This window comes from Callionymus lyra, chromosome 17 (assembly GCF_982586985.1).
Source record: "Callionymus lyra chromosome 17, fCalLyr1.hap1.1, whole genome shotgun sequence".
Taxonomy (NCBI): Eukaryota; Metazoa; Chordata; class Actinopteri; order Syngnathiformes; family Callionymidae; genus Callionymus; species Callionymus lyra.
The window spans coordinates 2,435,931-2,449,428 of NC_141834.1; the positions used below are offsets into that span (position 1 = coordinate 2,435,931).

At 37.3% G+C, this 13,498-nt stretch overlaps 1 protein-coding gene across 1 annotated transcript in view; it reads right to left on the reverse strand.

Annotated features, from left to right (window-relative positions):
- Positions 1-13,498, reverse strand: part of ube2j1 (ubiquitin-conjugating enzyme E2, J1) — a 44,886-nt gene that overhangs the window by 13,969 nt on the left and 17,419 nt on the right. Inside the window, exons 3-5 of the mRNA XM_087778761.1 lie at positions 10,850-10,981; positions 10,299-10,383; positions 2,537-2,642 (exon numbers count right to left, since the gene is read on the reverse strand). Coding sequence (XP_087634887.1) covers positions 2,537-2,642; positions 10,299-10,383; positions 10,850-10,981 — 323 coding nt within the window. The remainder of the gene's footprint in view (positions 1-2,536; positions 2,643-10,298; positions 10,384-10,849; positions 10,982-13,498) is intronic.

A 13,498-nucleotide genomic window follows, 5' to 3' on the forward strand; every position in this document is an offset into this window, starting at 1 on the left:
CTTCCTTCCTGCTTGTATTTATAGCCAAGTGTGTGTTCTTGTCTTTCTCATCTACATGTGCTAATGAAATCTCTAGCTGATGAAGGCCCCCCGTCTCTGCTGCAAATAGAAGAGAGACCGAGGGGGCTCCCTAGCTCGATGGCAGTCTACCATTTTCTCAGAGGGAAAGAGAGTGAAAATGCAGGAGCATGTCCAATCATGCTCCCTCCCCAAAAAAAGGGTTAATGACTGAGCTCATCACTTCTGAAGCTGGTTCTCTGTAACAAGGCATGATATATCCACTCTCCAGAGACCACTTCATGATTTGTTCAGATGAAATAGATATACCCATATGTGATATGCTATATATAGCTGGTAATAACCATTATGCTATGACCTACTGCCTACCAGAAAGACGGATATCAGGATTTAGAAATACAAATAGGGAGTTAAAGTGTGGGTAGCGACCTACTTAATTTGTTTATTCTGAAGATGGTATTGTTATGCCTACAGGAATATTTTTAAATTTAAATAAGCGTGGATCTGTCTGGTCTGATCTTAATATTAATATTCTAATGTTCGGAGAGATTTTCAGCTGAACTGCCAAGAACTCTACAACAATGACAATCTGACCAACATTGATGCAAAAATGTCCGACCCCGTATTTGAAAACCTTATGAATAATAATAGAATTGATACATAGTCCTAATGCTTAGCTTCCCATGACACTCATTTACGATGAATATAACTATTTACAAACGATTAAATTTGATTTGATTACAATTTTTCTCTTGACTTTGGGAAATGGATTCACTGAGTCACAATAAGTTAATTTTGTCTCCTCACATTAAACAACAATTCTACTTCATGCATGCTCTTCCCTCTACAGGCTGTAGAGGCAAACCTTGGCGTCAGAGTGAACAGGGCAAGGAACGCATTCATAGAACCATGGTTACAAATGTAAACAGCCTGTTCTATGCAAAAATATATTAAAATAAATTAGTTTATATGCAAAAAAACAAAACATAATTGACATCAAACTTCAAAAAGTCAAGTCCTGTGACTTTGATTTAATTTGGTGACATTGAGATGCATGTTTAGATAACTTGAATTCTTTATTAACATATTAAAACATTTTTGCAATCGTTTGTAGAAGTGAATATTTCATAATCAAGACTTTCTCCAGAAAAATATTCAAAACAACTCATACTGAACAGCTGTGTTTACATAGATTTGTATCCCACTGACATCTGTCTTGTTTGCCCGAAGACTGAGAGCTGTGGATTTGAACGTGCAAAACTCAACAGATCATGAATTTATTACCATTGACATTCTGCTAATGCAATTAACAGTTTGAGCATCATTTTTACTCCAGAAAACAATAACATTTTAACAGCAAACAGAAGTCTCTTTTTTGTTGGACGAATCCAAAGCTTACCAAGCCAAACATCTTCTTAAGTGCTCACAATCTCTAACTGCAGTGTTATGCCGCAAAAAACACCATAATAAAATATCACTTGGATGGAATTGTTTCCCAAAATATTTTGATTAAAGTTGTAATTACGATTCTACCCACACCTTAAAGCACTACTACAATACAATATTGCCCTTTAAGGTCAAATTAGTGAGACATTAGAGCTCTCTTACCTTAACAGTTTTTACAGAAGCTGTAGATCTGTGGTCGACCAGTCACTAATTTACATTTAACAATTTGAGTCATCCGGTCGGGATAATGGTGTTAAATTGTCCAAAACACATACTTTATGTGATGAATGTGATTAATATTTCTTCATCACCTTGGTTCAAAATCTGGTAAATTGAGCTCAAAAGGATTTTGTGTTTTACGTTGTTACCAATTGGACCAATATAAGTTGTTCCACAAACTAAACAGTATGATACAAGATATCAAAATCTCTGTTGATTAAAAAAACGTTAGCGTGTGTATATTGATATATTGATATATTTATATTCTTCTAACCATGAATATACAAATATAAATAAACACCCCAAAAAAAACCATATCAGTGCAAAATGAATACTAAGCGAAAGCATTTTCAGACGGGTGACTAAGAGCACGACATCAAATCTTTTTTGCTGAGTTGTTGATAGCAGGAATGACCATAGCTTATGAATACAAGGACATTTGCGATGCATTAAAACTGGCTAACTGTGCACTCTTGGTCATATGGAGAAGTTGTTGTGAGTTTTAGCACAGTGATTTTGATGTGTGTGAGGGGATGAGGTGGGTGTATGTGCATGCGTGTCTGCGGACTATTTCCATCCCTGCTTGCACTGCCCACATGGAGATATATGCACACATCTTTATTAAAAAGCTCTTGTCCATGTCTGGAAATGGTAACTATGTTATTCCATGTTCCAATGATCCTCTTTATATCGTTCTTTAAACACATATTACAAACTGCAGTGCATTTAAAAGAGTATTAAAATGACAAGAAGAAACGTAGACACAAAAAATAATATATCACATAGCCCACAATACTTCGGTCTCCAGCAAGAAAACATTAACAAGTGTAGGTTTAGGTGACTTGGTGCTTACTTTTTGGCAAGCGTCCTCCTCTCCTCCGGCGTGTAATCAAGAGATCCTATTGCACCCTCTCCTTTGGTTGGCATGAACCCTATGATAGCAATAAGGGCGGTACGGACTGGAAGAAAAACAGAAAAAACAAGAGGTAAACAAAAAGTGAACAGACAAGGTTATAGGAGACAATAGACTGCACACGTGGACATGTTCTCTCGTCCCGTTACGCAAGTGGAACTGCTTTGTTTGCGGCTTGAATTAGGACCAGACTCAGAGGACATGTCTGTCATGACACATGCCGGAACTGGCACATTTCAAAATTGTGACATATTCAGCGAAAACCTAAATTTATTCTATCCTTAGTTATATATATACACATACAGGTACATCTAAAAAAAATGGAATATAATGAAATAGTTCAGTATTTTTTGTCCCTCATTTCAGAATGTGAAATCCATGTATTATATAGATTTATTACACTGTATTTCTTGGCATTTTGATGATTTTGGAAAGTATGTTCATTTCCATGCACTTAATACTTGGTTGGGCCTCCTTGTGCATGAATGACTGCATCAATTCAGCGTGGCATGGAAGCGATCAGAGTGTGGCACTGCTCAGGTGTAATGGAAGCCCAGGTTGCTTTGATAGCAGCCTTCAGGTCATTGTTGGGTCTGGTGTCACTCATCTTCCTCTTGACAATACCCCACACATTCTCTATGGGGTTCAGATCAGGTGAGTTTGCACAGTAACACCATGGTCATTGAACCAGCCTTTGGTACCTTTGTCAGTGTGGGCAGGTGCCAAGTCCTGCTGGGAAATGAAATGGGCATCTCCATTAAGCTTGTCAGCAGAAGGAAGCATGACGTGCTCAAAGATTTCCTGGTGGATGGTTGTGTTGATTGTGCACAAGCAACATGGATTCTGTGCCTCTCCACTCTTCCTCCAGACCCCTGCAACCTGTGCATTGATGCAGTAATTCATGCAATAGGAGGCTCAACCAAGTATTGAGTGCATGGAAATGAACATATTTTTCAGAAGTCTGTCATTTCTGTTTAAAATATCCTTTTTTTCATTGGTCTTATGTAATATTCCAATTTTTTCGAGACACTGCATTTTGGGTTTTCATTATCTACAAGCAACAATCATCAACATTTCAAGAAATAAATATATAAAATGTTTCACTCTATCTGTAATGAATCTATATAATATATGGGTTTCACATTCTGAAATGAGAGACAAAAAATATTGAACTTTTTCATGATAGTACCTGTATGTATATATATACCTGTATATATATATATATAAATATTGTTTTATTCTCCAAAGAAATCCTTTTTTTTATATATACACTACCGTTCAAAAGTTTGAACTGGTCACTTAGAAATGTCCTTATTTTTGAAAGAAAAGCACTGTTTTTTTAAACAGTGCTTTAAACTAATCTATGTTTAAACTAATCTATACATTGCTAATGTGGTAAATGACTATTCTAGCTGCAAATGTCTGTTTTTTGGTGCAATATCTACATAGGTGTATAGAGGCCCATTTCCAGCAACTATCACTCCAGTGTTCTAATGGTACAATGTGTTTGCTCATTGGGTCAGAAGGCTAATGGATGATTAGAAAACCCTTGTGCAATTATGTTAGCACAGCTGAAAACAGTTTAGCTGGTTAGAGAAGCTATAAAACTGACCTTCCTTTGAGCTAGTTGAGTATCTGGAGCATCACATTTGTGGGGACGATTAAACGCTCAAAATGGCCAGAAAAAGAGAACTTTCATGTGAAACTCGACAGTCTATTCTTGTTCTTAGAAATAAAGGCTATTCCATGCGAGAAATTGCCAAGAAACTGAAGATTTCCTGCAACGGTGTGTACTACTCCCTTCAGAGAACAGCACAAACAGGCTCTAACCAGAGTAGAAAGAGAAGTGGGAGGCCCCGCTGCACAACTCAGCAAGAAGATAAGAAAAATAACATTAGAGTCTCTAGTTTGAGAAATAGACGCCTCACAGGTCCTCAACTGGCAGCTTCATTAAATAGTACCCGCAAAACGCCAGTGTCAACATATACAGTGAAGAGGCGACTCCGGGATGCTGGCCTTCAGGGCAGAGTGGCAAAGAAAAAGCCATATCTGAGACTGGCCAATAAAAGAAAAAGATTAATATGGGCAAAAGAACACAGACATTGGACAGAGGAAGATTGGAAAAAGTGTTATGGACGGACGAATCGAAGTTTGAGGTGTTTGGATCACATAGAAGAACATTTGTGAGACGCAGAACAACTGAAAAGATGCTGGAAGAGTGCCTGACGCCATCTGTCAAGCATGGTGGGGGTAACGTGATGGTCTGGGGTTGCTTTGGTGCTGGTAAGGTGGGAGATTTGTTCAGGGTTAAAGGGATTCTAAATAAGGAAGGCTATCACTCCATTTTGGAACGCCATGCCATACCCTGTGGACAGCGCTTGATTGGAGCCAATTTCATCCTACAACAGGACAATGACCCAAAGCACAACAAAAGGGGCAATGAAATCCAGCGAGATCCCGGCCATGACCGAGGACAAGAGGATACATTCGACTCCAGCAGCTTTTAAAGCTGTTTGAACATATTTTGGTTTCAACGCAAATGAAAGCAGTAACAACTTTATCTAGAGTCATGCAGTCTAGTTATTATGCAACACCAGTCAAGTACTGTAAATTCTATATATGGTTGTTCTTACAGAATCAAAATATATCACAATTGTGTATCCTTGTCCCTGAATTGCCAGTAAATTAATCACAATTAAAGATGATTTATTTTAAACTATCTTAATCATGTTTCATCTTGCATGAATAAACAAGAAAAAATGGAAATATGAATGCACCCGTTCTTTAAATAACATTTAACAGGGAATTTTATCTTAAAAGAAATGCTTCTTTTAACAAACAAATATCTACCCGATGCAATGTGGCACCTGTAAGACATTTTCGAAACAGCTACTAGGACCAAATTGTAGAGTTAAAATGTGCATCATGTAACATTGGTCACTGAAAGATTAATGGACTTGCAACATATTTCATTATTGTTCAAGTACACTTTAATGTTATTCGAATAAATAATACAGAGGAACCTTGAAAGTGAGGGACAAAAGGGGAACTTTGAAATTGAAAAAAGTTCACTTAAGAAAGCCGTCCCTAAACTGAATCTAACTTTGTTATTCAAACTTGCCATCAGGAATGACAACGTACCTGAACGCATCAGTCTCTATGCTCAATTGGCTGAAAGTGAGCAGAGAGGTAGAAGGACGGAGACGACAGCTATTGAATAGTTCACTGCTGTTTTTGACATGCCAAGTCACAAAAAAAAAAATAAGAGGACACTTTGTATTTCAAAACCTAACTGCTGATTTAAAGTGCTGTAGCAGTTTACACCAGTGCACTTTGGGCATCGCTCTGCTCTCAGCGCAACTCATCTGTGGATTAAAGATTTCATGCAGTAACTTGTCATTTAAACAGAGAATACTTTTTACCCTTCGATGGATGTAAAAATCCTGGTTATGGGGGTAAAGAAAGAGCCATGTGATCCCTGGATCCAATGATCAATACATTGTTCTTTAAAGTTACCAGTTATCAAAATGAATTCCTGCATTCACCAGATAAACTGTTTTTCAAGTGGTCATGAAAAATGGGAGAAATAAATAAATATAGATGTTATATTTGTTCATTAGTTTACTTTTTGTATGAGTTTTGTATTTATTTAAAAAGAATGGTGACCTTTGTTGTGCTGAAATAGGGAAAATTGGCCATAAGTAATTAAGGAAATGAGTTCACACCTCAAAAATATCATATTCAGTAAACGGTTGACATTCTGTTCATGTCCTGTACGTCATGGACATTCAAGACCAGACCTCACTCGGCATGAAGGCAGAATCTACAATTTTTAGCTAATTGACATGTTTTTTTTCTTGTATCACAGAGAAAATTAAGGGCCCAATTTTCCAGAGAATACAATTACGTTGACATTTTCAACAAAAAATGAGCAGCTCACTCATTTAATTTAAGGCTCAGAGAAAAAGTATATTGGAAATGGGATCTGTGCTGAGAAGCTGAGGTGGGGAAATTCAATCAAACCAGAATATGAAAAACCAAGTTACAGGAGGCAAGAGTCTCCTTCACAGAGACAACAGGAAGATTAAAAATGTCTGAATCTGGAGAAAAGCCAGTGCTTGGGGATATATAAGAATCACATCTTAAAGCTGCCAGAAAAAGTTGAGAGGGAAGTCTTGAATTCCACCATATAGCTCTTAAAGTGCAACCAATGTGAAAACCCAACTCCACTTACTCGCATGTCTCAAATGTTGAAGTCTTTCTCTCCAACATACAGCAAGTCCCTCATTATGACGATGGTTTGAACTTATTACTTTGTAAAGTCGGAAATCTTGGCGAACTAGAAGTTACGAGAGCGAAGTCCATAAAGACGTAAAATTGGACTTCACTCCTCCTCCAACCAGTGAGTCCCTTGGAGGTGGAGACTTTCGGGATTGGCGACTTGAGGTGACAAACCCTGATGCTTGACGGAAAATATGTCGGTGTCTTTAATTTCTTTAACCATCTCCAAATTAATTTAAATGCATATGGGTACTCTGTAGTGATATCAGAGAGAAAGTTTGAATGCTTCATATAATTTCCAAAAAATGAAAAGCAACTACACTGTCACTGCAATTAACAGACTGACGCTGGTCAGCCTTCAACCTGTAGCTGTGACCATTAGAGCAGAAATAGCATGATGTATTGATTTGTGTCTTGTGTGATTGTTTTCCTGTAGGCACCCCAGACACGCACAAAGCATCACCCTCTCAGTTGTCAAAGAGAAAAGAAAAGGAGGTCATAATAGAAGTGCATTTATAGAAATGCATGTAAAGACGTTAAAGCTCAGATTTGGAATTGTTAGTGTAGTAACAAGACCGTCTGCAAAAATTATTAAATACTATCTTCACAACAAACAGACTCATTGTGTCCCGAACGGCATAACTACCAGCCAAAGCGAAAAGACAGAGAAGATCTTCTTTAAAACATTATGAGAAGGTTGCATCTTAATTTTAAATGTGCAACCTCTCCCCCAAAGCATGCCTCTACAGCTGTGCACTATCGATGTGTTGGCGCTTTCACAGAGAACAAAAGAGAAACAGAGGGCTATGGCAAGAAAAATAAAAGTTGAGTGTAATCAACATATAACTATTAAATCATTTCCTACAGATCGATTGGACAGTATTTTTATGTCTCTTGACATTGCATAAGAGATTCAAATGTGTGTGGGTTTTTTTGTGTAATAGATATTTTACTAAGTAGGGGTGTGTATTGGCAAGAATCTAGTGATATGATTTGTATCAAGATACCGGGACAATGATACAATATATTGCAACACTGTAGGAACAAGATTATATTTTTAAGTATCGCAAAAATATGTCCAAACATCAACTTTAAAGGCTGTTGTAGTCCACTATATCTTCTTTCTATCTAGTCATCTCTTGGATCTTGCTGGATTTCATTGTTGCGGAGGACTTAATAACTACCACCGACAAGTTGCGATTGTTGAGCTTATGGAAGCTGTGGACAGTCGTCATGACCAGTAGGTAGCAGGTATGGGTACCACTACCATAATGGCAATGGATCTGAAATAAACAGTGGTAACCAGACTAAAAGTCACACAGCTTTCTGCACCACATTTTGGTTTTGGTGTTATTTTCCAGACCAGTAAGTCAATTGTTACATATAAATGAATGAATAAATGAATGAATAAAAATCTATTTTGTTTAACTTTTTGGACAAATCTTTTCACAAAGCACTGTTTATACATTTGAAAACTACCAGTGTGGCTCTGGTTACAGGTTGAATTAATATGGTACATATCCCTAAAAGGTGGTAACTGTAGGTCCCATAGAAGCTGTGATTAATAGTTTGTCAAAAGTTTAAATATCACAGAGACCTTAAAGGTACAGTTTAATCAGAGAATGTACATATGTGTGTCCAGTGGAGCGGTTGAGTATTATTAGTTAATTTAAGCATAAATATAATGTCTACTTTTTATGAATAAAAACATGACCGTGATAGTCTTGACATAGTCGTAGTTAGGGGGCTTGTTTCGAATCTTAAGATATGAAGGGAAATCAATATAAATTGAAAAAATGGAAGTAAACAAACGAAAGAAAGAACTTGCACCAGTTTATTGAACCAAAGTTTAGTACAGCGAGCAGTGCAGCGTCCACAACACTGTGTAAATTGTGATGGTTAGCTTAGATAACGACATTGGCATGAAAGGTGGATAAAAGCTGCAGTCAGAAGCTAGGGCCATGACATTTTCATGATTTATTTCCAACCCACTTTCTTTTTTTCCTCTTCAACTTTTGACAGCAGAATAATGTTTACAAAGAAGAAGAGCAACTTTTGAACAATCACACTCCAAAGCTCTCATCCTTTGAACATAAAATCATAGAGTAATTGGAGCTGTTGGAGAGGGTCCCGCTCTGGTAAAGAAGGCTTTTGATTTACTCTAGACACCTTTAGTATGGAGGCAAATGTCAACTGTGTAAAGCCTCTTTCACTTACACTCGCCAGAGTGCTGTATAAGCCGTAATGCGGTTGAAGAGAGCAGCCAGTGGTGTTTGGGTTGGTCTGAATTCACAAATGTGAAGTAAAGAGGTCACTTCAAACCCAGCTGCGGGGGTTTCTCTCTGAAACGACTTTACTTTTTTCTTTAAAAGTCAATGTTCAAAGACAATGCATCAAAGAAACCTGAAGAAAACCTGAAGAAAACAGACTAAAAACGGACTTAATGGGATTTCGGCTAGTAGAAGCACTTTGATATAAAGTAGTGGCGGTGAATGTGACCCTGCATGATTCACACACCACAAAAGATGAGGCTAAACTGTAACACAATTTGTTTATTTCTTTCTCCCCCATTTCCCAGGGTTACTAGCAGGATGAGATCAATCTGTAATAGGATTTTTGTACATTACATTTATCTCCTAAAATATTTATCGTCACTAGTGTGTTCCTCACACATAGACTTCACATACTTCACATAATTCCCAGATAATACTAACTTCCTCTTACAATACCACTCTCTTCCTCTCTAAGAAGACATTCTTCACATCGACAAAGACCGAAGTGCAAGTCTTTCTCATCTGTATTTTTCCACTAACATCCCCATTTCACCCCACAGTTATGGGTATCTTTTATTCACGACGACCTCTCGTCTTAGCAAGGCATTTATCTGAACAAGGTGTTTTAGAAGAATGGCCCAGGTTGCCAAATCTGGCCAACGAAGTGATGTTAAGTGGCTCACATCGAGAAACATGAATGTCCATGTTAATATTTGTGACGTTTAAAGATGCCAGTGTTTAATATAAGATATGATACAGGGATTATGGATGTTAACAATCATATAGACACTTCCAATGAGAGTGACAATAATTAAGACAATATCATACCTATGCTCATATTACCATTCACAGACGCTTTGGTTTTTTTTTAGACTGATCTATCATTTTGGCCCTAGGTATGATTGAGTTTGTCACCCCTGAGCTAAACCTTTTAAATGATGTTAATTGAAAAAAACAAATCCTTGACCAGTAACACATTTCTATTGTTTGACATAAATTTAAGATAAAAATATAATTACTTTTGGATGCATGAAAACAACATTGTTATATATTTTAGAATCAAAACCCACATACAGAGAGTAAGAAAGAGACTCGTTGCTTTGTAACAAAAAGGAGATGGACCAGGTTGAGTCCTTAGAGGGACTTACTGCTCCATGAGGGCTGCCACGTCTCTGGATGATGGCCAGAGATGCTCAAACAAATCTTCTTCCCAACTTCAAATCTTCCATTGGGCTGTCAGAAAAAGCAGTAGAAGAAGGTTTGTGGGTGGAGAAACAGGAATAAAAAAAACCGTCTCAAAAGTAGCTTGTAAAACATCAGCATGGGGGAGAAAAGAGAATAAAACTTTCAGTAAAAGTCCTGAAAACGCTGGCAAAACATGACAGCTTTTATTCTAATGTTGTATGTGGTATATATATCACAGTGGCCTGCATCAACCAGGACATACACTGCTCTTATGAAGCAATTGAGATTCCCTTTGATAGTGAGATGGAAGCCGTGGCTTTGTTCTGACAACTGCCACTTAATGTGATGTGTCCAAAAATGGCAGTGGGTTAAATGACATGCCGTCTAGTTTCCACTCCTTGATCATCTGATTTTGACGCCTCTCTGCTCCGCTCCACAGACTGAATAATGAGATGTGAGAGTGGAGTGACATTTGTTAGAGCTGCTTCTTTTTTTTCTTTTTTTTTTTGCTTACCGTTAGAAGGATGATGCTTGGAGGCTTCATGGGGTACTCGGGTGGTAGCACGATCCTGCCGTGGTAAACACCACCATCAAAATGAGAATCAGGGGGGCCACGGACTGAAAAGTGCCACTCAAAAAGGTTGTCCTGTACACACACACAAAAATAAACATGTAGAGACATAGAGCAACAATTGCACAGACTATGCTCCCTGGTTTAAGGCTGGAAGCTCTTTTGGATTACCATGTAGGAATGTAGGAAGGCTGTCTGGAATTAGATGATGTGTACTTCAGATTCTTTCAGAGAATTTATTTTACTATATTGCAAAAGAAAATGTAAGCAAAAATTTAGAGCAAAGTGAAAATATCTTAATTAGTACGGTCTTAAATTTTTACTCTTTTGCACTTGAACAATCAAAACCAATATACATTTAAAAATACCTAAACATTTTGAAACTGTAAAAGGCAAATTAAAGTGAGTAAGTAAGTTAAGTAAAAATAGAACAGGAAAAACATCCGTTTCAACTGAAAGAACAGACTAAAAACTGATAAATCATGTTGATGACAAATAAAACATTGCATCTTTTGTTATTTCTATCACCATGATTTTATAGGTCACTTGTTGCATGGTGCTTTGTATGTTAGTAACCAGAGAAATAGTATTATAACCAGTTTGACACCAAATAACTACCTACTAACCTACACTGTATTCGCCCCCTGTAACTGGACAAGCAGGAGCAAGGACATTCAAGACAACATGCTTTTTGTCTTGAACTCTTCCTTGTTTTTTTATTTATTTTATTGTTATTGTTGTTTAATTTGGAGTTTTCTATTATGTATCTTCCTAAAATTTTAAATGCAGTGAAGCCATTCCCAATTATTGAACAGATCACACTCGTGTGTGTGTGTGTCTTTGCAACAAAGTCAACATCTTTTTGTCTCACCCGACACTGGTAAATGTTTAAAAAGTGATTTCTTTTTCCATAGTTTTGGTGGTGTGCCGTTAACAGCTGAAAGTTGAAAACATCATACCGTCCAAAAAAACAATCCTACTGAAAATAATTGGTTCTTTTTTGGAGAGAAATTATGTGGGGAATGGAATGGACATATTTTGGATTTTGGACCATCCAACTGCAAAAATAATTCGTACTGGAAGTATTTCTTTGCGTGTTCCGTCTAGGATGAAAGTCAATTTAAACCTAATTAGGTGGGACTATTATTTATTTGAGCACACTTTTATAATACAGCTACAATTGCTCACAATAATAGCTATTTTGAATGCATTTGTGTGAGTGACATTTCTGCGCAATAGTGAAAAAACATGAAAACAGAAAGATTGACCATGGTAGATGATACAATACAATTAAAATCAAATCACATATACCGCAGGGTATAAGGCTATTTTATTGAAGATGAAAGGTGATGAATTGACAAAATAATTTTGGATGTAACTTTCATGCGAAATGGCTGCACTCTGAGTGCACTTGCACTTATTTTAACTTCTAGCAAAGATAATTGAAGCAGCCGTGTGAATGTAGCCATGGAAGATTCTGCATCCTCTGAACGCCTCCTGAAATTTCAATAGTCTCTGACAGTAATAGGAATGACTTTGTTCACTCATGAATAAACATGTTTGGCTCTCAGCCTGTGACAGCCAATTCACAAACTATTTGCAATGCTTACGACTCATACTTAATTATTTAACACAAACACTACAGGGCTGTTTCCATGGTGACCTTATTGTTCTAAAGGTCTCGTGTTTATACATGAGAAGTTACCAGCTGAGGGCGGGGGGATTACTCTTGATTTGATGAGCCTGGATTTTTATTTTTTTAAATGCATTCCTATGCTTCACATCAGATGACCAGCTGATTATACGTATTAAAACAACTGCAGTTGTGACCATTGACAAACACAAAAAATGGAAATTTGGAGACTAGTAATTCCTACAAGAAAACATATTTTAATGGCAGAGCCTTTGAGGCCTCTTGGATAACTGTGGAAAACCAGGTCAAGAGAGTAACTAATATCCTTATTTCAGTGGGACTTTCACTGTTACTCCAATAAACTTCATGAGACTTAAATGCCCCTGCACTTTCGTGCAAAGTAAGTACGTCCACACTTTTTTCTTCCTAATGAGTCCCGACTTAATTGCTCAAACAGTTCAGCCTGTGAGTAAAACAATTGAAAAAGAAAATCAGCAACTCCATGAGCTGACACAATTGTAATAGTGGGGAATTTAAAGATAGTTGCTTAAACTCCGTGGTAAGTTTTAACGGAGCATAGCACATCATTTCCAGCAACTTTGGGGACTCAAGAGCAGTGAATGATATGAATGATAAAATGAAGAACTGGGAGTGTGAAAGCTTCTCCGCCGGTTGCTTTGCTCGAATACAGATCACAGGTGGCCTCCTTCACCAGCTACATTGGGATTACGAACTCCTAGGAATGGTTACTGATACTCGGTATCATAAAAGCATCATTTTTCTGATGTTGAAGGCAACACAGATTTGGTGTTTAATTTAAAATACAAACACTTTACATGAATTTAAACATGGCCATATCAGCGATTTGCAGCTCACACTCCCACTCCGCATCAAATCTGCTTGGCAAAGCCCCTTATTTACGGCAGGTCACGCACAAGTTTATACTGTAAAAATGTGTG